The following is a 26,094-nucleotide window of genomic DNA, read 5'->3' as shown; positions in this document are numbered from 1 at the left end:
ATCCCTCACACCCCGCGCTGCGCCTGGCATGGCAGCTCCACCAGGGTGGGAAGTGCTTCGTTCCCTGCTCTATCTTTCCTGGGTAGGAAGGATCCCAGGTAAATAAACAGCAGCTGCTGGTGAACTGGATCCGACAGCTTTTTCCCATTCTCCATCCGGCTCTGTGATTGCGTCCAGGTGCAGGCAGCCGAGGCCGGAGGCTGAGACGCTGAGATGCAGGGACAGATTTGGCATCGTTCTGCTTGAGCAGCATTGGCTGCGGTGGGATGACTCCAGGCTGACCCTCGATACACATGTTGAAAGACAAGACCCCGTGGGGTGACAGTAACCGTGCCCTAAGCCCACGGGCTGTCTGTAGTAGGGAGGCAGTTTTGGGGAGCTCACGAGGCTGGTCCCCATCCTCAATGTCCTCTCCTCTCACTGACCCAACTTTCACACCCCACTCCACAGAGGCGGTCCCCATCACATCAGACTGTGCCAAAGCCAGTGGTGGCCCTCAAGCTCGGTGGAAAGTTCCTTTGTTTGAGACACAGGAAACGAAGCTCAGTTTCACTTTGGGTTGTTATTATTTTTTAAATGCTGAGCTAGACCTACAGATCTGAGAGCAACCCAAGTTCAAGGGTCTTTGCCACCTGGTCTCCATCCCTGCCTGAGGAGCCCGAGGGGGAGTCTCAGTGTTGCCCCTCAGTGTGGGTGGCAGCCCCTGGGCCCCCAGAGCTGTGGGGATGCTGATTAAAATGAGGAACAAAAAGGCTCATTATAACTCACCCTGAGCGTAGTATCTTTGTGCTGTCCCGTGGGCACCCAACAGCACCCATGGGTGAAAGTGAAGTTTCATTTTCACTCACCAGGACAGGAGCTCAGTCAAAGGTGAAAGGAGTCTGGGTGGCACAGGAGACAGATGTCCCATGGCTGTGCTCAATGATACCTCCTCTCCCAACACCCACGAACTGCCTGCCTTGCTCATGCTGACTCTTCCAGCAGGGACTTTCCCATGCTGGGGTACAAAACAAAGCTGTTTTCCCTCAGCAATGCCAGCATCCTCGCCAGACCCTGACAAAACCCAACGTGTCCCCATGTCCACTGTCCTCCAGCCATCCAGGGGACACTTTGTTGCCTGCACTCTGCATCCTCCAATTCCTGGCAATGGCACGGCGCCGCTCGGCTGGGCAATGAATCACCGTCTGGCGCAGACAGCATCCCTCTCCATACCACACCTGCCACGCTTTGGTTTGCCCTTCCCCGGACAAGTTTTTCCCCCTCCCTTTGAGAGTGGCTCTTTTCAGCTTCCCATGGAAGGAGCCTGTTCGCCCTGTGATGGATTGCACCTGATTTCAATATCAATGAAGGCATCGGCTCTGCCTGCACAGCCCAAGCAGCCTGTTTAGCCGAGGTTTGTTAACAGGGTCGCCCTCCTCCTCCCTTCCCTCCCTGCCGCCTCCTCTGCACCGAGGAGCCAAGGCAGTAGCTGATCCTGCCCTTGGGAACGGATTCTCCTGCCAGCCAGGGAGGCAGTGCTGGCGATGGGTACCTGATGCATGGGGCAGCAGAGGCAGGGATGGGCTCACAGCAGGGTTTGCTGAGGGCTGTGCGATCTGAAAAGGGTGGTTAGCATGGGGCCTCCACCAGAGCATCCCACCCGAGAAGCTTGGTGTTGCCATGGCGCCTCCTCTCCCTCTGCTAATTTAAAAAAAAAAAATGAAAGAGGAGAAAAAAGATGATCCTTTCTTTTCTCCCAGCCTTTTATCTACCCCTCTAAGGCTGTTGTTTTGAGTCCTATGTCGAAAGCATCCATTGCTAAAGGAGCCAGAGGGTGCCATAAATTCAGGCAGCCCTGAGCGATGCCTCTTGCCCCCCACCCCATCCAACAAGGCAGCTTTGTTCTTCCCGCTGGCTGTGATTTATGGCCCTCAAGACAGGGCTGTTCCCAAGAGTACTGTTCCCCTCGTCCCCAGGCTGGCGGATGAGCCACCAAAGAGGCACTGAGTGTATTTTGATAGTGCAATACCTGCCCCGAAAACAGCAGCCTTGCTATGCACCAAACCCAGCCTGGAAGGATGCCCGCTGCTCTGCATGTTGCATGTCCCATGGGGGTCAGTCATGATGACTATCCCTGCTAACCAGATTTTTAAAGCTATCCTGTGTTTTGGAGATCCTTGGCTCAATTCCCATCACACTGACTAAAGGGGTGTCAGCTTCCCATTGCGGCGCAGCGTAGCAGGCAGCCTGGTGAGGTTGTGACAGGCTTCCTAGCCACCAAGCTGCAGTTCACTGAGGGCATCTTATGGGTTTCTTCAGCAAGAAAAATCCCCTGCTATACTAATATCTTACCTGAGAGAGCAGAAAGGGCAGAAACTCTACTGGTAGCAACCTCCTGCACTGAGAAAGTGCAAGTGAAACCATCCTGGAGAAACACATCCTTCCAAGCCATCCTGGCTGCATGCACAATCAGATCAGAGCCCAGATGAAGAGACTGGAAAGTCCCATGGAAAAGGTGAAGAAGGGTGATGTGAATTACTCAGCCAGCTCTGGCTGGCTCCAAGGACAATCCCCCGGCTCTCCCTCTGCCTGCACCCTGCAGGGCACTTAAAACCACGCATGTATCGCTGGCGGTCTTACAGAAATGCTGAGCCAGAGTTAGCATCTTGTTCCCCCATCTCCTTTCCCTTCCCCAGAGTTTAGTTAAGCTTCATGTCATGGAGAAGAGGAAAAGCAAAACAGAAGAGCGAGGGGAAGCAGCGCAAACTGTCAAAACAGTGAAGGACTCCTCCAGCACTCCAGGGAGCTCGGAAATGGGAATGAGGGTCTAAATTTTCCAACAGGAAAAATAAACCCTTCCAATGAGCCGGAGAGGTGAGTCCCTCTTGATGAGGGCAAGATGATCTGAAAGTCTGGAGCAACCAGATGGTCCATCCTCCTCTGCAGTCCCCCAGCTTTGTTCCTCTGGGGCCTGGGCTTGTGTCTCCCATGTCTTTGGCTGAATTTTGGGTTTCTGCAGTTCTCTCTGTGCTAACACTGCTTCCAGGGATGTGGACGAGACCCTGTGGTAATGCCAGTGTAAACCATGTGGATTCTACTGCTGGGATAACAGCAGAGCTATCCTGCACCAGATCTCACCAGAACTTGGCTGGTTAAATTTGACCCTGTAAGCACCCTGCCTGTTGCCCTTCTTTTATTTATTAACTGGCATATGTTGCCACACAGAACACAACATGCAGCACAGCTGATGGCATTGCCACCAAGCCCTGCAGTTACACCCCATGACAGCACCCTAAGGGGCAAAGGCACAGCTTGATCTCCCACCATGGTGCACCTTCGCTGGGGTCTCTGTGACAGCAGCTGGGGTGGCCTTCCAGGCTTGGATCTCACCCTGCTGACAGAAGCTGAGAATTTTCCTATTCTCCCTGGCTCGCATGGTGACAGCAGCTGTGAGGCTGTGGGGACAGGTCTTTCATATCGCTCATCGCTCTTCCTCTCAACTGACCGAGTCAAGCCTTTACCCCGGGACTTCTCTCCCCGGAGCAGGAGAAGGCTTTTGCCAACTTTTGTTGAGATTCACCTTCAAGACTGGGGCTGAGCAAACAGCTGGGGGGGTGCCAAAGCTCCTACTTTGGAGACTCTCCGGCGGAGCCGTGGGGGCTGTTGGCAGCGAGGTGAGCAGCTGCGCAGCAAGACGTTGCATCACGAAGGTGGATATAGGTGTGGCCCCTATGGCGGGCTGTTCGTGCCTTGGGGCTACTCTTTACTGCGGTGTCTGACAGATGCTGGCAGGTAAGGGCTGGCCGGCAGGATCAGCGCTGTCTGAAACACAAATGCACACCAGAAATAGGTGCCGGGAGGCAGGGATGGGTAAGCACGCTGGAGTCTTCTTGACAGCTGGGTTTCCTGTGCCTGTGCCAGCTCCCTGCCGCAGGTCTCTCCCCAGTCCCCACGCAGATCCTGGGGCTGCTGCTCCCCTGGAGATGAGCATCTGGAGAAATCTGGGGTGCAGAGAGGGGTCTGCAAAGCTCCCGCCGCACAGGCAGCTTTCCCAATGGATTCACACCCGTGCTGCCCGATGGGGAGGGACTGCAGGGTAATAGGGGCTTGGGGGAGAGCAGAGCAGCTTCAGCCCTCAACTAGAGATTGGGTGTGATGGAAACACTCCAGCAGGTCTCCGGTAGGAAGGTAAAACCCCTTCCAAGCCCAGCCTCTTGCAAAGGTTTCCCGAGAGCCCAGCTGGAGGCTGTCTCGGGAGCTAACCCTGCATGGTGAGATGTGCAGCTGCCTTCTGCACCCACTCCACCGCCTCCCGCCAAGCCGCAGTCCACAAGACAAAAGTAACTGGGATCACACTAGGTGTATATCCACGGATTTTCCAAGTGAAGTCCTGGGAAGACTAAACAGGGTTGATCTCTCCCCTTTCTTCTCCGGAAATTCCCTACATGTATGGGTTTTTCCAACGAGCCTGCGCGTCATAGCAAGGAATCCAGGTGCCCTCTCGGTCCAGCCCTTGTGGAAAGTGTGAGCATGGCTTGTACAATGATGACGCCAGGTTGCACCACGCGCCCATCGAGTACTCTTGGCAAGTTCTGGAAGTGAGTAAAACTGAGAAATGAACATAGGACTGACACATATAGAGCCATCTGTAATATTTTCCCGAGCAGCTCTGTGGCATGCAGGGCATCAGCTTTGTGGCATGCAGGGCATCAGCATTGTGGTCAATTAAACTGTGGTCTCCACAGCAACCGGGCAGGAATAGGAGGAATTATGTATTTACTTTCATTTATAGTGGCAGCCTTCATCCTGAGATTAAATGGGAACTAGCCCCTCTCCCCACACACAGAGCAGCTCTGGGGCAGCTTCTGCAGCGGCAGAGGGAAGAAAAGGCTGCTTGTTTCTCAAGATGCCCTTTACTATTCAAGCTCCTTCTACATGGTTTTATTCAGCTGCATCTTACACCAGGCATCAAACAAGCCCCAGACTATTACGTGCTGAAAGCTTTCCCCGTGGAGAAAGCTGCTTGGATCTGCCTTGTGTTTTCCAGTCCATCTCCCCAGTGAGCCGTACAGACAAGTTAAAGCAGGCAGATTTCGACAGGGCCCAGAAAGAGGACGGTGGAGGATCTGCCAGGCATGGAAGGGCTGCCTCCCCTCACTCCCCGCCCTTCCCAGTGGAAATCGGGAAGGTCGCTGCTTTCCCAGCTTCTGGTGTGGGGGTTTTTCTTCCCCACTGGCACCCACTAGCCCTGATGCGAAGGAGCTGGTCCCCAGCAAGGAGGAGGAAACTCGTCACGCTGGTGACACGGTGGGGATGTGATGGGGGCTGCACGACAGGGCTCCAAGTGAGGGTGGGGACTTTGCTGCTAATGTGAGCTGAAGGGTGATTAGGCGATGCAGCCCTGGCATCCCTGTGTGTGCCAGTGCGCCTGCTCGATGCTGCCTCGCACCCAGCCCCGAGGCATCCCCAGGGCTCAGGAGGAGGGGGGGGGGCAAGGCTAGGGCACCTCTTCACAGGGGCAAATTTTCCTTTATCAAGGGCTGGAGAGTTTCTCCAGTAGCCAAGAGCAGTCCCTAAAAGGAGATTACTCCATCCCAGAGTTGGGCTTTACGGTTTTCTGGGCTCTCCAGGGCTCCAAGAATTTGCATCCAAGCCTGGCAGCAGCAATTATTTACCCCCAAAAAAGGGAGGCTGTGGAAGAAAGAGGTTTAGGTGAGAGGTTGGTCTGAGCATGGAGACAAAAAGAGAAGAGGCAGTGCAGGAAAAAGGGGAGGAGGAAAGGGGAACTTTGTGAAGAGGTGCTTTTTAAGGTCCTTTGGAAAAAAGGATCTTCACCTTTATCCAGACCAACCACTTAGTCCATCATTTTGAAAATTTCTGCTTACAGAAGCTTGGCCCCAGAGCTCTGCTGCTTCTTGGTGAACGGGATTGAGTTCACTGAAAAATGTGCCCTTTTGTGGGGAACCAACAATGTGCAAATCCAGGTCAAATGCAAATGCAGGGCTTCAGCCAAAACAAGTGAGGGAGATCATTTGGAAGATGTCGAAACATCTTGTTTCAACATTTTTTCCAAACAAAACGGGTTTTCTGGCTTCTTTATTTCAAAACAGCTTTTCCTATTTGAACAGTGCTACAAGCCAAAAGGAGAAGAAGGGTTAAAAAGGTACAAAAAAGACCCCAAAAGGGAAGAAAACCTTGCAGATTTGGTTGGAGGGATGTCTCAGGTTGAGCTGAACTGACTTTTTTTTGACTTCTTGCCAACATTTTTTTCCTTGGTATTTTTTTGTTGCAGAGAGTGAGCGGAGAAACCCCATCCCACGCAGCACCCCTGCAAACCAGGGGTGGAGTCTGCCATGCAGTCACCCCCCAAAAAACCTCTGCTGCTTAGAAAACCCCATTTTTCCCTTCTGTCTGCCAAATTTTCAGAGCTGCAAATGCAGCATCACGCAGTCCTGCCTGTCTGGTGGGGACACGCATCTGGCAAAGAGCAAAACCTCCCCAGGGACAGAAATCCCCCCGCGTCCCCGAGGGGAGCCAGCTGCTCCATCTCAACGGTCTCCCCTCTTCCCTCACCCCCAGCACCGCTCTGTTTTTCCACTCGAGCATGCCGGAGCTGGGCGAGGAAGAATACGGCCCTTTGTGTGAGCTGAACGCGGGCCATGTGTTGCACTAATGCTGCCGGTGAGCCCACCCTGAGCTGCGCATTCAGCCCTAGATTAGCGCAGCTATCAGGACACATTTAGATATGGACGATTTCCTCCGCCGTCGCCGGCGAGGGGGGACAGAGTGTGGGAAAGCTCTTCTCCGGGCGCGGGGCCCTTCTCTCGCCCATCGTTGCCCAATCCCAGAGCCAGGGGTCGGTTGTTAATCGGATTCCCACCACGCCAGGCGAGATACAACAGCGGCGTGTGACCTTCCCAGAGGTGCGGGGCGGCTGAGGAGCCCTGTGGGAACCAGGGCAAGGAAGGTTCTGGTAGAAAGGAGGAGATTTTTCAGGGTTCAATAGTCAAGGTCTTTTCCAGCAGGCCACCGTGCCTTGCAAGCTCGCATCCCACCTGTGATGTCCCCAATTCCCACCACTCCAGCTCCCCCCCTGCCCCCGCAAGACAGCCCACCGGAGCAGGGCAGCATTAACCCTTGATGGCCTGGGTGACTGGAAGTGAATTTAGAGGGGCAGAAAACATGTGGGGAAGAGAGGGGAGAGACAGATGCAGCATTGCAGTAGAAGCTGCATCACCCTGTATCTGTTAATTGGTTGAAAGCCTCCCTGTCCAGGGAGGAGGGTTGGATCCAGCCCAGATCAGTAGTTGCTCTCCTGCTATGCCATGGGCTTTGTAGCACTGAGCAGTATGCAGGTGGCATGTCCTCACAGCCCAGATGTTTGTCAGCCCTGCCCAAAACTGGGCTGCTGTGTGGGAGCACCCTGCCAGGTGGGACCGATACCTGCTTTCTGTCACTGGGAGGAATAGGGGCAGTATAGAGGTTGTGTGGCTTCTTCCCAGTTAGCAGCATGACAGGGACTACCAGGCAGGACTTCTGGGTCCCTCTGCCCCCTCAAACCATCCTGTTTGGTGCAAATGTATGTCATGTGCTATTGCAAATGTGTGCTATTGCTAGCAACACTGTGCAGACAGGACACCAGCTGTGACCGGCCAGGCAGACCCAGCCCTGGACCGCAGCACCCAGCTCCTCACGCCAGGCTGTGTGTCTCCCCCTCCCAGCAGCTGACTGGTGCAGGGACGGGCTGCACTGCAGACCACATCCACAGAGACCCGTGGGTAGCCATGGTCCCTCCTGTCTTTTCCACCACAGCCAGAGCACCTGGAGCAGGTACTGTGTGCCTTCATTGCTGCCCTAAGGATGGGGACCATCAGGAGGGTTCATGGAAACCTTGGGACAGGCTCTGGGGGATGGGGCTCAGTCGGCTCGTGGGAATCGGCTGCAATGGAGAGCAAACCCCCGCAGTGACACTTCCAAAGCAAGTGCCAATCCTGCCACCTCCACCTCCCACCCCTGTGGTGCCTCCGCACCCACTCCCGTGCTGCCCGCAGCCTCCCACCGGCAAGCGGCTCTCATTCTCCACCTTCCCAGAGCGGGGAGGAAGGATGGCAAACTTCACACCACCGTGTCAGGCAAGCTCCCAGCGCACCTCCGCAGCATCCTGCCTCTCCACCCCCGTGCCTTCTCACCCACCACCTTCTCCTCTCTCAGATGTTGCCATAAAGACATCAGTGGCAGTAAAGAGGTTAATGCGTGTGGGAGGAGGAGGCGGGGGAGAGCAAAGCAGTTCCCATGAACCGGGTCCAAGGCGTTTACAGCCTCCTTAGCAAAGCAGAGCATCTGGCCATGGGGTTCATTTGCTTTGGAGCAGATGGTCCTGTCCTCCATCCATGCGGCCAGGCAGGCGGGCGATGGGTTGTGGCTGATGCTGAGACCCAAAGAGCCTTTTGTCACTTGGAGATTTCACAGGAGAGAGGGCTGAGCTGCACAGGGGGAGGGAGAGGGGCAGGAAAGAGGGGCCTGGGAGAACTCTGAAACTGCTCAGTCTGAGCAGGCTCCTGTAGCTGTTTTTTTAATGTAAAACCCCTCCAGACCTCAGTGCTGGGCCCTTAACTCAGAGCCCCAGTCTTTAGTGGTGCCTCATACCAGCTCACTTCTCTCCCAGGGGACCTGCACTGGGACCTCCTGGCTCTCATGCCGTTGAGTGCGTGGGCATTGGTGCGGGGAGCACAGACTGCTCGGGCTTTGGCCAGCCTGCCTGGGCACGTCATCTCACTGGAAGGAGGGTTGGCACGTTCAGAGCCACATGTCCGGTGCTGTCTGCCTCGTCACTGCTGCCTGGGGAGGCTCAGCTGGGAAGGGCTGGGGGGTCCTGCTAGGAGAGTCCTTGGGGAGGCTAGAAAAGTCACATCTTCTGTCACCTCCCTGGGGCCACAATGCTGGGCTCCCAACACTGAAGCGTGCCCTGAAGGCTGCTTCGGGACTGCCCTTCCCATAGCAGAGATACACCCCCAAAACCAGCAGCCACATTTGCCATGCTGCTGAGCAAGGCACTTGGTGGGGAACACCCTTGCCAAGGATGCCGCAGAGAAGATTTATGGTGTGATGGTTTAAGGCCGTAACCAGAGCTGAACTTAGCAGGTTCCTGGTTTCCTAACAGGAGTCTTCTTCCAGTACACAGGAGGTTTCCCTGCCTGGGGCTGCTGGGCAAGGCTGAAGCACAGTTCTGGAGGGGGACCTCAGCACCACATCCAATATACCATGAATCATGCCTCTGGTTTGTTTCCTTTCATGTGTGACATCTGTCTGTGGTGCCTGCAGGGAACACAGGGCTTCACGTCCATCTCCACTGGAGAACAACCTCCTTGCTTATCCCCCTCTGAAGAGAGCTGAGCTTCCTGATTTACCCATATCTGGGCTTACAATCTCTAACAAAATAGCTCTGGGCCATCTCCTCAGCAGCTGTGACATAATTATTGTTACCAGAGATTTAAGCAAACCCTCCCTTTGCTCTCCAGGCACTGTAACACTTTCTCACCACTTCTCCCTGCACTGAAGCAGGACCCCTGAAATAGCCCCTTCCAAATTTCTGCTCCAGGGCTGAGGACCTAGGGTCCTTCTCTTGGCTCCTTCCCCTTCCTTGGAGGACTACATACCATGACACCCCTTCTTTTCTCTTTTCACCAGCTTCTTAAACCAATAACCCATTCTCAGTGATGCCGGCTGTTCAGCAATGATTTTTAAAGATACTACATCACTGAGGGTTCCTGAGACCTCCTCTGTTCAGGAGGAGGAGGACCAGCTGTGCTGGCTCCTCTAGGCTTTCTCTTGAGCCTAACCCAGAGACTCCCCTGTGCTGCAGCTCCTCTGGGTCTATGGAGGTGGAAGAAAAGGCTGAGCTCAACAAGGACCTCCATCATCCCTGTCATCCTGCAGAAACCATGTCTTCCCCAGGCCCTTTGCCAAGAATAAAGAAAATTGATGAAATCCATGACTTTGCCCACATGCTCCTCAGCCCTCCAGGTCTCTAAGCTTCCAGGACAGCTGTAAGTTATTCTAGGAGAGCCTATATCCTCCCATCCCGCTGGATTTTCCTACCTTGGCTCCACTACGTCCCAATGGGAGGACAACACTAGCACAGATCTTCCTCTGGAAGTCTGTTTACCAGAGGATGGGAGCAATTTTCCAGATGTGCTGGAGGGAAGTGGCTTCATCCAGGGACCTGCCCATCGTGCACTTTGTATCCCTTGCTAAGACATCTTTTCCTTGCACGGAGGATGCGTGTGTTCGGCAGCCAGCCTGGCTCACATAAACCTGGACCTGCTCCCAGACACCCAGGTCAGGGCCATGTCCGATGGGCTGCACGCTCGTGCAGGCTGCAGCAGCTGCGGGCAGCCAGTCCCACGCGGTGTCGGGGAGAGACCAGCCTCGTGCTGGCCTTGCCACCACACTGCCCAGCTGCTGCATGGACATTTCTCCCCATCCAAGAACATTTCTCCCCATCCAGGGACATGGCAGCAGGTCACGTCCCCTCCCCAGCCAGCTCTTCTGGCTGGCAGCCACACTAGCAGCATCTCCCACCTGCCTGTCCCAGCATCCCCAGAAATCCTGATGATTTCCCACCAAATTCAACATGCTCAATCACACCAAGCTGCTGAGGGCTGCCTCACGGTCTGGTGGAGGATTGCTCTTCCCAGAAGACAGAGCAAGGAGCCAGCTCCATTTAAAGAACTGAGAATAACAAAAGGAAACGCAATGAGCTGAAGTGCAGTAGGAAGCCAGTGGCTGGGTGCTAAAGACAACAGGGGAAAGTCAATGGCAAACAGCTGGAGTGCAGATGCTGAGCAGAACTGAAAGCCTCGGCTCTGAGGGTGGACTGTGACCAACCAGCAGATGCAGTTTGGGATGAGTAAATCAGTTTATCACTAAGGGAGGAGGTCATTTGTCACCTTAGGCAAAACCAACGTGTCACAAATGGGAAACTGCAAATTCTCCGTGACATTGCACCGTAGCAGAGAGAAACCACAGACGATGCTGAGAAAAGCAGCCAGGACACTAGAGGAGGAAGCCCTGGGAAGGAAAGGAAAGGTCTTGATCCAACCACATCCCATGTTTAGGTTTAAGCAAGTAAACAGTCCCATTCATGTTCAAGTGCTTTAATGTTTTATTGGGCCAGGATTTTAAAAGTGATGAAAAGTCTGTATGGATCCAGACCAGAGGCTCAGCTGAGAGAAGGAGGAACCAATCAGTCAGCACGAGAAGGCTGGAGATAAGGGATCAGTCAGTGACTGGTTTATATCAGCGAGGCTTCACCAGGGTTACTCAGCTCCTCAGCAGAGACGAGCCAGAAGTGGCTTTACATGGACTAAATGCAGTTAGTATCTGTACTAAATCAGGCATTTTAATGGGATTGGGAAGGGGTGAGTGCTGATTTCTTTGAGAAGAAGAGACACTGCAGTCTCCTTGGACTTGTCAGTGCTCTAGATGTCATCCCATCCTGGGACAGGCAGGGTCATGCAACAGCCAGGCTCGTCTGTGCTGGCTAGGGCTGGACATCCTCAGCTGGGACACCTGGCAGCACCAGCTTGTGCTGCAGCAGAAACTGAGGACTGATACCTCTTCTTTACAGGGAATACAGGGAAGCATTTAGCATCCCTGCAAATCCCAAAGTGCAAAAGATAGTCAGAGACAGTCAGGCAAGTGTCTCCCACTTTTTGCAAGAGATTGTAGGTGCTTTGCACCCAGGACTAGCTCTGCCTGGCCACACCAAGGGGTGTGTGGAGGAAACGGAGACAGCCCTGGGTGTTCCTCTGCATTTTCCCAGTCATCGCTGAGTTTTTGAGGTTGTTGCTGCTCCCCCAGCACAGAGTCAGAGGTGAAAAAATGGTTTCCTTGTGTTGCCTCCTCCTCGCACATCCAAAGCACAGACCCAGATGTGTACGTGGTGTACCAGTCACCGTCCACTCCCCAGTTGTGCGTGTGTGTGCGTGTGACTCAGCCTTTCCATCTCCATGCATGGGCTCAGGGATGTTTGCCAAGGGCACAGGGCTTCCATCCATACCTGCTCTTTTGTGGACATCTGAGTACAGAAGAGAAAGCGTCAGGAAGCAGATGTCGACACAACCTCCTCGTTAGCGATCAGTCCCTCTGGACCGCAGGAAGAGCCGCCCATTGGATAGGTCAGGAGCACCGGTGCCTTTCGGCATTGTCCTACCAGTCCGGTGCTGAGCCGTGCCGCGGGTTCCCACAGCTGCGCCACAATGGAGGCACAACAGGCTCCCCTGGGGACAAAACCCAATCTGAGAGATACCGAGGCTGAGAAAGCTCTTCCTAAAAAAGACGCAGTCAAAAGCTCTTGGATGCCCTGCGTCCACGGATACCCGATACGGCTGCCTGCGGTATGATTACCTCCAGGCAGGCTTTGTCCGCTCCAGCTCCCCTGAATGTCACACTTGTTCCCAAATACCAGCAGAGAACAATGTAGGGGTAACGCAAGGAAAGGCCTCTTCTGTCCCTCCCAGCCTGAAAGTAAATATCAAATGCTGGTGCTGGAGGGGAGGGAGGGGAATGGCGAGTGAGGAGATGAAAAGGAAAAAGCCTGGGGTTGAGAAATGCTTCAGTGAAACTGGGTCATGGCTATAGGGTGACAGGCAGAAAAGGGTCCCTGTTCTTGGGGAGGGTGAGCAGACGCCTCTGCCCAGCAGCTCCTTGCTGCTGGTGGCCCCGTAAGCAGACGTGGCTGGAGGGTGCCCAAGGAGAAGGGGAAAGGCACGGTCATTCCTGCGTGTCTCTCCAGCTGCCCTGTATGGTATTTTGTATGGGCTGAGGTAGTTTGATGCTCCCCATAAAATCCTTTCCAGGCTCTAAGAAGGACAACTGTGGCAAGATTGTGGAAGGCAGTGGGGGATGGTGGGGTTGGCTTCACTCTGCCATGCTCAGATCCTCCTCGTGCCACTGCCACTGTGGCAAGATACGTCACCTTCCCGGGGACGAAGAGGCTTCACAAGGTCCCCTGGAGGCTCTCCCAAATCCCCCCAGCTTCCGGGCCCTTCACACCACACATGGATCCAATAGCCTCTTCCCCACGGAATGCCCGGACGTGAGCTGGAAACAATCTGATTTTCCATCCTTATCTTCCCTCCCTGCTGCCGGTGAAGTCAAGTACTCTTCAGCCCCCTCCTTCCTGTAGGCCACACATGATTTCTTCCTTTCAACGAGCCCCTTTGTCCCTTGAAGGGGATGTGTGTCCAGCTGAATGTGCTGCTGGGCCAGTGGGCTGGTCACTGGCTCTCCTGTGTCCTCTCCCAGATGGGCAGATGGTCCTCCCGGCATTCCCATGGTCCCTAGAGCTTGGGCAGCGCAGGCAGGAGCCGTGCTTTGTCAAAGGCTTGCTGGAAATGCAAATAAACATTGTCACAAATGCGGTCACTATCAGCTGTGCATCCTCTTGAAGCAGCCACAGAATGTCCCCATCCTCTTCCCTGCCTGAGGGTGGAGGAGAAAATGGGCCAAACACACACGTGTGTGTGTGTGTCAGCATGGCTGCCCTTGCCCCTGGCACCCCAGGGCCACCGGCCCCAGCAGCAGGTCCATGCCTGGGCCAGGGCAATGGGGCAGGGAAACAGGCTGTGAGTTCAGGCTCAAGGTCTGACCCAGACTCGTTGATGTTAGAGCCAGTTTGAGTCAGGCTTTGGTGCGATCTTGTAACAAATCACTGGGAACATGGGAGGAGGCAGAGCAGCAGGAGCAGAAGGCAAATGAGCTTGAGAAACCAATTCGACTGAGCACAAGGGACTGTAACGCGTGGCCTCATCCTGAAAGAGATCCCTTGTTCTATAGGTAACGGAAAAAAACCAGTCATATTTCAAAGAAATGAGAGAAATTACTCAGTACTGCATAGGATCCTAATGGGAGATCCTGGGGGCAAGGCTGGAAGCATGCCATATTGTCTCCTGGATTGCTAGGGTGGACCGTAATGGCAAGTCCTCTGCCTTGAGCGGTGTGACCCGCTGAACAAGTCACAGCACGGACAACTGCTGAAACTGCGTTTTGGAGACATATAGAAGTTCATACAGTGCAAGAGTTGATGGAAGACTTCCTGCAAAGAGAAGACAACCCAAGGAGCCGCCACATCTGTTGCCAGAGGGCCACACAGGGAGTGTGACCTTGTCTCACAAGATAACGAGATTTATTCTGCCCCTTTTGATGGGACATCGATTAAGAGTTCCATGCTTGTAAGGGCACTGGGGGTTCAAAGGACTGAGGGAACAGCACGGAGCAATGAAAGACAAGACTCTCTTGGCTTCAGTCAGAGATTTATAGATGCTGTTTGTCTTAGAGCAAGATCGGTATGAACATCCAACCGCTGGTGACCAGACCAGAAAGGCAGAATCCATCAAAACTGCCAAACTGAGATGAAATCAAAATAAGCCTCAAGACCCCTGGCATATCAGGAACCCAAACAAACCGTGCTGCCAGTGCTTGCAGGGCCACAGGTCACTTGGCTGCTCTCCCAGCAGTGTGCCTTGCAGTCTAGGAGAGATGAGCTCACCACGCAATGGAGCTGGAGATCAGACCCAAGCCAGGAGGGCAGTCTGTCTGTCTTGTGCTCGCCTTGACAGCAAGCCGGGGCCAGTTTTATACTCATCCCAGAAAAATGGCTGTTTTGAGTGGATGCAGCCGCCCATTCCTCATGCTTTTTGGGTGATGACCTCAGCTGGGGCAACTCAACAGGACTTTGCTGACGGAGCTCTGTCAGTCTGGAAGCACTCCCTTGGAAACAAAGCTCAGCTGCAGGTGCTGGGATGTGGGATTTAGTAGCTTAGGAGCCTTTGATGGGCTGAAATCACCACCACTGAGTGATTTTAACCCAATATTGGGCTCCTAAGCCCTTGCCACCTGCGCATGTGAGGCAGGAGGAGTCGCGGGGCACGTGCACCCTGCCAGCTCACTGCCTCCAGGAAGCCTTCCCGCACTATTTTTGCAGTGCTGACCTCATCACTTATATCAGCCTGCCCTTTCCCAGCTTCCTCTCTCTGATATCTGGCTTTTGCCCCATATTTCCTCACGCGGTGAGCAATCACCTTAAGCCTCTCTCCACATTTCTAGGATTCTGGTTTATCTCCCTGTGCGGTGCGGGGCTCTGACGGAGCCCTGCCTTCCTGTCCTGCCTGGCCAGTTCCTCTGTTTACCTATAACAAAATATATTTGTTTGCTTTTTTTTTTTTTTTTTTTTTTTAATGCAGAGCAACAACTCGGTACTAGGAGAGATGTTTTCTTCTTTCCTTCCTACTTATTTCTCCATGGTCTCAGCCATTTTCTCTAGTTCTTAGCACCTGCAAAGAGCTTTTCTTCTGCCCTCACCATGGACAATGTCTAAAATTTCTGCTGCAAACAGAAAGTCCCAGCTCAGGGGAGCCTGGATTCCCCCAGAGCCTCTAACTGGTCCCATACTGGCCAGTATTGTTTGCAGAGAGGTAAAAACTTCAATCCTAATGGGACACAGAGGGGAAATGAAAATCTCTTTGCCACCCCCACCTCCCTGCACTCCCCCACTGACCCCTCTCCCCTCCGTGATCCCACACTCTTCCCTCACAAAGCAAATTCTTCCTGGATTATATTTTAATATCTGCAAAGCCTCAAGTCTGAAAGAAAAACAAATGTGAAACCAGCTCATGAATTTTCTCAATGTGAAAACCAGAGAAATTGGCTCCGCCGCTCCCGAGAGCCTCTGCAGGAGCCGGATGAATGGGTGAGGGTGGGCAGCACTGACAGCCAGGCGCTCCCTTACACCCGGGGATTGAGACATCAGGAGCTTAAACTGTCGTGCAAGGAGAGAGCACGCTGACAACCATCTCGGGAACTTAGTCCCTCTTTCCCCACATGTTTCTGATTCATATGCTTGGTCATTTATGCTACTGGTGAAAAGTGATTAGGTGGCACCACAGGGTCTCCAGGCTGGGGGCAGCGCACCAGCAGGAGCATGGTCCTGCCTCCTGGAGCAAACGTGTCAGCAACAGCATCCCACCCTGCAGAGACTGAATCTGACCTGGGAAACAAAGTCTTGCTGTTCCCTGAGCTTTTCTCTTTTGCTTTTGATCCACTTTCGGGAAATGACAGCTTGGCTGTGCACGGCCCTCGATTAGGGAAGCTCCAGCCCTGGCTGCCCTCAGCTCAGCACATGGGCTCCAGCAGCCCCTGCAAAGCCCTGGTGTGTTTTTCTGTTTTGCAAAGGGAAGGGGTTGTTACGAAAGGGAAGCAAGGTGAGCGATAACGATAGAATATGGTTTCCTCTTCCCTCTCAGCTGCCAGTTTGAAACCAGCCCAGGTCGGTAGTGGAGGACGTCGTTGCTGCTGGGTGCCTGTCCAGCGGTGTGTGCAAACCCTGTGCCTGGCTGCCGTCCCACTTCCTACGGGGCAGGTGGCTGCATCCCCTCCATGGGCTTGGCACGCTCCCTGCACCCTGTTCCAGAGGAGCAGCCAGCAACCAGCTTATTCCAGAATAAAAGTCATGTTATTCTGACTGTAAAAACCAGGATAACGATTCTTGAAGAATGTCCTTTCTCCACCAGAGTGGACGACCCACACCCAGGATGCTATTCCTAAATGGAGATTGCAGTTAATTCTCTATTTGGGCAACACTTGAAATAAACCCTAAAGAAATGCCCCTTGTCATCCTTGGCTGTGGTCTAAGGTCAGGGAATGGGGGACAAAGGAGACCCTCATGGGACAAAGGACAGACTCTGTTCTGCAGCAACAAGAGGAGCAATCACTTTGTCGAGGACGCCTAGTCCCTTCCAAGAGTACAAAACCCGTCGCCTCCACCCTTCCTGACACAAACCTTTCTGAGCCACGGGGAACAGGAATAAGGAGTTTCCTCATTTTTTGCTACCAGGTTTTGATGATGATCACTGACCTAAGGTTTTCCCAGGTGGTATGGAGAAATACTGCACAGTTCTCCGCTACATCTTGGTTTCCCAGCCTACATTACACCTGCTGACTTCTTGGCTCATCTCTTTACAGCAGGATAACAGGGAACACAGGCCCTTCACGAGTCCCAGGGCACCTCACAGGCTGGGACAGCTGCTCCCAGAGCAGCCGGTGCGGTGACAAGGCTGGGTTATTTTCTCCCCTTGCAGATAGGAAAATTAAATTCACAGTGTCTTGACTATGTTTCTTCTTTGTGGTAAATAAATCCAGGCCTGAAAAAAGGCTCTTAGCCTCCCTGGGTGTTGGGAGCATCTTTCCACATCCCTTACCTGGGAACTTCCCTACTGTGTGTGGGACAGGCATAGGGGGCTGAGGCAGGGACATTGGCTTGCAGTACCCATGGGCTGTGCCTGGCCAGCAGGTCCTGATGTCACCTGGGCTTCCCAGGCACCCTGCTCTGGCAGTAACTGCAAGGGCACTGCTCCAAACATCACATGAGTGACCAGCGTTGAGCATCTTGGTGTGAGGTTCCAGCACATGGAGGGAAATGGAAATATGTGTGGGGTGGGGGGCTAGTCCCAGACTAAGTATCATCTGAGAGTTTGTGACTGACTGATCTGGGAAGAAATGTTCTCAGCTCTCCTAATGCCACATGGATTTGTTCTGACTTGTCTATGTTTGGGGGTTTTAAATATTCTCTTCCCAAAAGGATCATCTGTTCTTGGTTAGCTACCACGAGGCCACCCCATAGTGCTCGTGGATTTCAATGGCTAGAAGGACTTGTCATAAAAGACTCTTAGCTCCCCAAAGGCTTTAAAAAAGCACATTTTTAATGAAGTTTAAGAAGTGGATCTGAATGCTTCTGAACAACACAATCCTGAAGCAGCTGGGCTGAAACCTATTCATGTTGGAAAACCGTTTCTGTGTGTGCCAATATTGCAAGAGCAAATACTGACTTACAAGTATTACATTTGCATCTATGAAAAATTCTTTCTCTCTTGTTTAAGTATCAGTTCTTTTCACCTGGAGCCTTTTCTTCTGAATAAATTGCTGCTGTAAATTCCAGTGTTTGTTAACATCCTTGTCCTCAGGGTGTGGGTGTGCTCTTATGGGCTTTCATGGAAACACAAAGAGAAGATCACCCTCGGTTATACTGGGACAGAGAACTGCAGATTTTCTGGGCAATGTTTGAAGTTTGGGTTCCCCATTTCCAGTGCTTTCCATAACTGTTCATGGCTGAGCTCTGTGTGGCTAATTCCTCCTTCATCTGCAGTTGGGCAAAATGCTTCCTATTTTCAAGAGACTGAAAGCCAAGAGCCTTGGGTCTGGAACAATGCAGAGTCTGAGCACATCCCTCACCTCCAGAAAATGCCTCCAGCCACAGATGTCACAGCTCCTCTGCCCACAGGGTGTGACAGCCCATCAGCAATGCTCCTGGGGCTGTTCTGCAGCACTAGTGGAGGCTGGCGCCAGGTTCACTTTGAGATTTGCATTTTGAACTGTGCTACAATCTTTTCACACTAATCTGAAACGATTATGCTGAGTGCCCAAACCCACCACCAGGATTGCTTAGAAGGCCAAGAGCTGTTCTGACACAGAGGCCACTGAGTACACCGAGCTTGCCAAGTGTAAATTGGATTGCCGTGATCCTAAGTGCTGGGAGAACTCGTGGGGACATGAGGGATGGTACAGACTTGCATGAGACCAGTGAATCAAATAAGCAAGGCTGGTGGCTTCTTGGTGGTTGCTCTCACCAGAAGATGTGTGGATGGGCAGTGGAGGAATCCCCTGCTGTTTACATTGACAGGGAGACAAAATGCCTCCAGGAGTCATAGATCAGCTCCATCAGGGTCCACCCCCGAAGATGCTGCACTTCAGTGTCAGACTGTATCTGTTAAGTGGCTTTCCCTGCCTATGAAACAGTGCAGCCTGGATGAAGGCTTCCCAGAGGATGCTGCAGAGCAAGTGGCGCTCAGTAAGACGGATGGGGAGAAAGGGAAGGAAGCGCTGGCATTAAACCCTGTGCACCCAGCCCTGTTTACAACATGGGGAGTGACATCCCCTGCAGCACAGCAGCAGGGTGAGAGGCAGCAGAGATGCTGTGCCTTGGAGGAGACAATCTTACCCGTAAGCAAACCCTTCTCCCCCGGAGAGAACGTGCTGGGGCCCTGCAGTGTTTCTGGGTCACCGCAGTCTCAGAGGAGCTATTCAAGGGGAAAACCACATGCACATTCCTCAGCACAATAGAGCCCAGCACCAGATGATGCTGTGGTCCAGGCGCATCCTCCGAGGATGAAGCTGTTCAGGAATACCTGAAAGAGGAAGACTATAGTTAAACTTCCAGTTCCCCCAGAAGGTGGAAGACAATAAGCAGCCATCAAAAAGCATTTCCTCCCCATCTATTGTTTCCCTGCCTGAGTCCTGCTCAAGCTTTACACATGGTCTGCAAACAGACAGGCCTTCTAATTCTGGCACCTGGTGAAAAAGCCATGCACACCCTTGTTTTGTCCATAGCCTTGAAGCAGTCACCAAGCAGCTGGATGAAGGTGTTTCTTGTAAACATTTGCTGCTGGCTGCATTTCTCCATCTCACAGTTGGTCTCATCAGCCTCAAGAGCAATCCCATTCTCCCACGCCTATCCCTGGTGCCTGCGCAGCTTCAATCCTGCCAGAGGCTGGTGTGGAGCAGGGGCTGTTCCCTGCCCACTCGCCTGCCGGAGCGTACATAGTGTGTCTCCTCTCCAGGTTAAGGCACCCGACCTGTCCTCCATCTCTGCCTGCCTTTATCTCATCCTATTTCCTGGCCCCAGATTTTCTCTCCTAATTAAATGGTAAAAACACGTGGGATCCAGGCCAGGCACGAATGGTTTCAGCGAAGCAATTAGCCGACGTGAGCGAGGAACAATTAGCGCTGCTCTCTGGAATTCGGCCATTGTGCAGCTCATTGTATATTTTTGCCTTAAAAGGGGGCCAGCGTGTTGGGAGGGGAGCGCGGGCCCCCATTCGCAGAGCTGGGCTGACATTTGCACTATGTTAGTCATGCTACATGTCAACATTTTTGTGAGCTTTCCAAAAACAGAAATTCTAATGGGATGTTTTAATCCCGTCTTCACCCCCGCATGTCCCCCCCCCCCCGCCTTTCCCCCTTTCAACTCCCACCTCCCTCCTTCTCCCTGCCTCGCACAGCACTAATACCACCCTCTCTCAGCTTTGGCTCCCGGAAACCAGGCGAAGCCAGAGCAGCGAAATTCCTATTTAAACTAACATCACATGAAAAATGAACTGTTGCTTTTAATCCCTTTTGCAGGGGGATTGGGAAGGGAGTGAGCGATTTCCCAGGGGTGCAGTGGGGAAGGGGCTTTTGGAGACCACTAAGACAAGGCAGGGGAAGCGGTGGGGGAACACTGACTCGCTGATGCACCTTTGATTCATCAGGACACCCCAGGGGCAAGGAAGAAGCCAGCACTTGGCAATAGCCTTGGCAGGAGCGCATCAGGGCTGGGGTGGCACGTGGATCTGAGCTGGGTGGGATGCAGAGGGTGTGTGCAGGTGGTGTGGGAGCTACCGCTGCTCTGGAGCGAGCTGTGGGCACTGAGATGCTCAGGTCCGGGCAGGGAGCTAATACATGTCCTTGATCCTCTCGCTGGCTCCCTTTCCCCAGGAGGTTTTGGAGACCTGGAGCCCTAGGTAGCTGTGGGCAGGAACAGAGTGTTCTTGTCTCGGCTCCCCTCACACAGGACCCACTGCAGTGGCTGCCGAGCGCAGCGCAGGGCTTGCTTGGGATGGGGTCTGGGAGCAGCCTGCCTTTATTTGCTGTTCCTTATACTTCGGTTCTGCTGTTGCTGGAGACTGGACGCTGGGTTCACTGGGCCTTCCTCCAGTCCAGTCCAGCCCAGCCCAGTACGAGACTTGATTCCTGCCGCCTCCTTGGGGTAATCTCTAAATGCTTTCCCTGACATCAGCTTCTGGCTCATCTTCAGAAAGGCAGCGGGAAGAGGCTGTCACTCAGAACAGGAATGTGAAAAAACTTGGGGCCAGAAAGAATGAGAGAGGCCAGAAATTAAAGGCCAGGAGCTGCAAGCTCCTCTGACCCCACCTCTGAAAGTGCTTGGGACAGGCTGGCCGTCATCTGCAGCAAACCATGATCTCAGCTTGTGCTCTGGCCCTCCCTGTACAGGCGGACACGTACGGGCTCTGTGGTCAGCCCATAAGGGAATCTCCAAAACAGGCCTGCCCAGGGGACAGGGACCATGGGATCTCTGCCGGAGGCATGTCAGCTCTTGGGAAACTGAGGCACAGTGAGCTGGGCACAGTCAGTGGGAGCTTGCTGCCCCAGTCACCTCTGTCTGTCTGTCTGTCTGCCCACCCAACTGAATACTGCTGAAGTCTCTGGCTCTGCAATAGCTCATGCAGTGCCACCAGTCACTTAAACTCTTATTTAATTATTATTTTTACCCCCTGCAAAACCCACACTGCCAGTTAAATCTGAGCAGTGTGCAACAGCAAGGCTTCAGCCCAGGACAGGTCTAAAGCTCCCTAGTTTGCTGTCAGGGTCAATATCAACTGAGACACCTGCAGCAAGAGACAGCCTGCATCCAGCCCAGCATCCCTGGTGGGCAGCAGGGTCCCCTCTGCCATGGCCCTGTGGGTATATCCATGAAAAGGGGGTGCCTCTGCCCACCAGCTCCGGGATTTTGGGGTGAGAGAGCCAGGTCTGCATGGACAGTCCTCAGCTGCCCCAGGAGCTGCTGTTGGAAGAATAGAGATGCACAGGCTGTGGGAAAGCGGGGTTGGATCCAGCCGGTTTCACTAGTTCAGGTTCCCTTTCCTTCCTGTTTTTACCTTGGTTCCACGGTCTTAACATTAAAAATTCACACTCCAGAGGAAGGACAGGAAAGCTCCCCTCACATAGCTCACACTGCCAAACCTCCCCTGAGATCCACCTTGACAGTGAAGCCCCAAGAGAGGCATTAAATCAGCGGCAGCCGCCCCTCCAGCCTCCCCGCTCCCCGCATCTACCTTCCCTCCCCTGGGCTGAATAGGGAGCATGAGAAACCAGGCTGGGCAGGGATGGCCCTGTGCCCCTCGCTTTCTTTCAGGATCAGAGCGTCTATGAGGCCACTTGTGTTCCCCCAGCCCCTCTCCCCCCGCAACACCGGGGGCTGTAATCTGGGGGCAGCGGGCTTGGAGATGGAGAAGAATGCGGGAGCGGGGAGGGGGGGACGGGGACCATCCCCTCCCGCCACTGCCACTGCCAAAGCTCCAGATTCTTAGACCTGGAGGAGTCACCACCAAATTCCATTCAAGTGACAGAAAAGAAATCAAATCCTTTTAAAGAGAGCCCACTTTCCCCGCAAGAATGCTCCCTCGGCCTTTTGTTGCAGGGCTTTGCTTGCTCCCAGCAGCTCGGAGGAAGCTGCTCCAATACATTAACCAGTTTAACTTGCTCGTGACCCCCTCTGCCCAGTGCACAATGAAGCTCTTCGCCCGCTTTTTTCCCCGGCTCCTTTTCAGGAGCTAAATCCCCCGCTGTTCCCTGCTCGCTGCCTCTCTCACTCAACCTTTCTCAGGCCTCTGCTTCAGCCCCGAGAAAATAATAACGTTTTGCATTTGTATAGCCCCCTGGCCCCGTGGGATCTCAGAGTGCCCCACACGGATCGCATCATGTCCCCCCCTCCCTGCCGAGGGGACCTGCAGTCCCCCGAGGTGGAGGGGGAAAACGATGTAGGGTCTGAGGCCACGGAGGGTGGACAGGGTTTGCAGCAGGTCCCGGCGCAGAGCGGTGCCAGAGCTGGAGCACGTCGAGGGACGATGAGGACAATGGGAACAAGGACAGTCCAGCATCAGGAGATGAATCACGAGCACCTGCTGCAGGAGCTTTAGGTGCTGGGCAGAGAGGCACCAGCGTGCTTCACTCTCTGTAGCCACCCCGATGGCACTGCCAGACCCTCTGCTACGAGGGCAGGAAGGTTTTTTGTAACCAGGGTGGTTAAAAAAACCCAGCAGATGAAAAAACTGAGCCCTCGTGCTGGCCCTGAATAGCAGAGCCCATCAGACAATGGGAAGTTAACCAAACCCGGGCTGGGGCGCACAGAAGTCTGCCGCGGGGCGCTGCCGTTTTCCTACCAGTAATTGATGCAAAGTCTCTTTTGTGCTCTCAGAAAATCCCAGAAAGAAAAAGTGGGGGGTGAGAGGGGGACCGCGGGCAGGATCTGGCTCCCGGGCCGCCCTCCTCCAACCATCCCTCTTGCACATCTCGAAGCAGCAGCTGCCTGGCTGCACGTCGGGCCGAACCCCGTTAAATACTCCCCACAACCCCGTTAAATACCCCCCACAACCCCGTGGCGGGGAAGTCGGCGCCTGACAGAGCTTTTAACCCCTGTCTGACGAAGCGCATAAATTGTTCCAGGAGGACAATGCAGCTTTGCAGCCCCAGCATGGCGTTTCTTTCAGATGACCTGAACACTTTATTACTGGGGATTTATTAACCATTTTTAGCCATCCTGAGAACCTGGGAGCCTCTTAGGGACCACCTGTTGAGCGCCGGGGTCACGCTGCGAGCGGGGGTGATGTGGAGGGTTTAAACCAATTTAAACTGACCTAATACCATGGTAAGGCTGAGAGGGAGATGCCCCACATGCGGCCCCAGCCCTGGATTGGTGTGGGGCTGAATCTGGCCAGGTCCAGTGGAAAACCAGTACGGGGTTTTGATGAGATTAATTTACAGTGGGAATGAGCTGGTGGGGTTCCTCTGCGAAGAGCATATCCCTGAGATTTGGGGGACTTGGGCAGTGGGTTCTGGCTCAGACCCATCCCTGCAGAGCTGGACGGAGTAGGGAGCACACCACCACGCCACAGCCACAGCCGGGCTCACCCTGAGACATGCCAGTGGGATGAGTTATGGGCCATATCCAAAATGAGATCCTTTCCAGGGGAGGAAGTGAGATGCCCCTCCTGGTCCAGCCACAGCATCTCTCCTGCAGAGCAGCTGTGACACCATCCCTCTCTCCTGGCCCTTGTACTTATGGGGCACCTAAATTTGTTTGGTGCTAGGGCCACCCCGGGTACAGCTAGGTTCTTTGTACCCAGAAGAGTGGCTGAATGCCAACAAAACTGGGCACAGGGTGTCCCTGAGAGCATCCTCCCCATGGCAGCCTCGTGCTCCCTGCCCCTTGGGTACCATCCTGTGCCCACTGAGGGGTAAGCAGGGCAACTGCTTACCCCATCACCATTACCCCAAGGGGGGCAGTGCCTCGCTGGGGACATCCACGTGGCAGGCGAGGCCCGAGCCAGGAGGCCAGGCGCCTGGAGAGGAAGCCTGTGGGGACGCAGCCAGCAGCTGGACAATCCCGGGGGAGTCTCACTAGTGGGACAATGTTGCTGAAAGAACTGCTTCCCCTTGCCGCTGCGGCTTGCTGACCCCGGGCGGCCGGGTTGAGCCGAGTGCCAGCCCTGGGATGGGGGTTACAGGCAGCACCGGGGGGACTGGGAGAGCCCTTGTGCCGGCACTGGCGGCAGCTCAGCAGCTCAGCAGACCCCACCGCATCGCTCGGGGGCTGGTGACACACAGAGCCCGTATTGTCACTTGCCCCGCGGTGCCAGCCTGGACCCCAACATCTGGCCACGGCGCGTGTCCTCAGCCAGCTCCCGGGCTGCGGGAGTGGGAGAGCAGCTGGTCGGGGGAAAAGTGCCTTTCCTCCCCTTTTGGCTCCTGGAGAAAGGGGTTCTTTCTTCATTCAGGGTTTTGCCGATCGTGCTTTTCAGCTGCCTCTTGAGCCGCGGTTGCTGTGCCATCAGGTTGGAGACAAAGGGCGCCTGAAAAAAAGAAGCAAATTGAGACTGGAAGGCTGGGCTCTGGAGCAATAGCGGGAAGCAGGGAGTGTGGGATTCTGTTCCTGTGTTTGTACGCTCTAACTGCCTTCTTTTTTTTCCTTTTATTATGGGAGGCTTCTTTGGCAGCACAGGTCTCTCCCCAGACGTAGGCAGTACCATGCAAAAAAACAAAACCCACAGCCTCCCTGAGCATTTCTAGCTTGGAGCCATGGTTCAAGGGCTGACCCAGGGGAATGTATGGCCGAAAACCAGGAGAAGGCAAATGCTGGGACTTGCCTGAGGAAGCAGCTTCCGTGCTCTGTCCTGCCTGGTATTACGGTATTGTTTATCCAGTGCCAGAGATGAATGGAGCACGTGACAGCAGGAAAAATGCAAGTTGGACAAGGTCCCTGCCCAAAAATGCAGCAGCCCCTGATTATGGCATTACATTGTAGCCCAGGCCCAAACCCCAACCCACCTCCCTGTAGCTGTGCACATGCTGGGAGAGAAAACCCCAAGACCTCTCTGCGCCTCCAGAGACAGAGCTAAAGGGGGGAAGAGGCCCCAGGGTTTGGCATCAGCAAAACAGCAGGTTGGTGGCACATCCCAGACCAGATTTCAACCCAGTTTTCCCCTGCAGCCGCCTCTTCTTCCACCGCCTGGCTGGAAAAACGGTGTCTCATTTAACAGGACATCGTTATCATGGTTAGCAATCACTTGGAGGGGTTTGCTTGGCATCTGGGTAGCATTTATTTTTAGACACCGCTGTACCTTGGGGCTGCCCATCAGTCCAAAGCACAGCGCTGCACTGGGGTTAGCCAGGTCTGGGAGCGTCTCTGGGTGTCCCAGAGCAGGGATGGGAACAGACCCCCCAGCACCCCACTCCCAGCTTTACCCACCGAACTGGAGCTTGGTGGAGGCGAGAGGAGTGCTGTGGTTTCTTGGGAGTTTGGGTTGGGGTTTTGGAATCACGCTTGGCCTCGACCGATGGGAAAGCGCCTGGAGTTTGGTCAGGCTGGTCAGCTTTCCTGGCAACCTCTGGGACGCGGCTGGGAGCAAGCCTCGGTGCAGGGCTCTGGGAAATGACAGCTCGGGGTGAGCGGGAGGGGAACGAGCCCGTTGCTGCGGCTGGAGCAGGGAGCGATGCTCCCGGCGCGGCGGGGGCGGCACGGACCCGCGTTACCCCCCCCCCCCCCCCCGCACGCTGCCCACGGTCCCCCCGGGCCTGGACGGGAGGGAGGGCGGCCGGGCACCGGCGGGGGGGAGCGGGGCCGGGCAGGGGCCGGGGGCGGGCAGGACGCGTGTGGGGGGCTGGCGGGGGGGCCGGGCTCGCGCTGCCCACGCCCCGCGTGGGGGCGGCCCCGGGCTCGTCCCT

The 26,094-nt window shown here is 54.4% G+C and overlaps 1 protein-coding gene across 2 annotated transcripts in view; it reads right to left on the bottom strand.

The window, feature by feature from the left end:
• The window catches only part of LOC308061872 (uncharacterized protein), a 37,734-nt gene extending 11,697 nt beyond the window's left edge, over positions 1-26,037 (bottom strand). Inside the window, exon 1 of one of the 2 annotated variants that reach the window (XR_013927379.1) lies at positions 849-26,037. Coding sequence is in view for 1 of the 2 variants with exons in the window: in XM_080382485.1 (XP_080238611.1) it covers positions 2,332-2,442 (111 nt within the window). In the remaining variant the exon portion in view is untranslated. The remainder of the gene's footprint in view (positions 1-848) is intronic. The other variant, XM_080382485.1, reaches the window with a different exon arrangement.
• Positions 26,038-26,094: the final 57 nt, after the last annotated feature.

The sequence above is a fragment of the Falco punctatus genome (assembly GCF_963210335.1).
Source record: "Falco punctatus genome assembly, chromosome: 4".
Taxonomy (NCBI): domain Eukaryota; kingdom Metazoa; phylum Chordata; class Aves; order Falconiformes; family Falconidae; genus Falco; species Falco punctatus.
The sequence above is the reverse complement of the archived record's forward strand: the minus strand, read 5'-3'. Positions and strand labels throughout refer to the sequence as shown.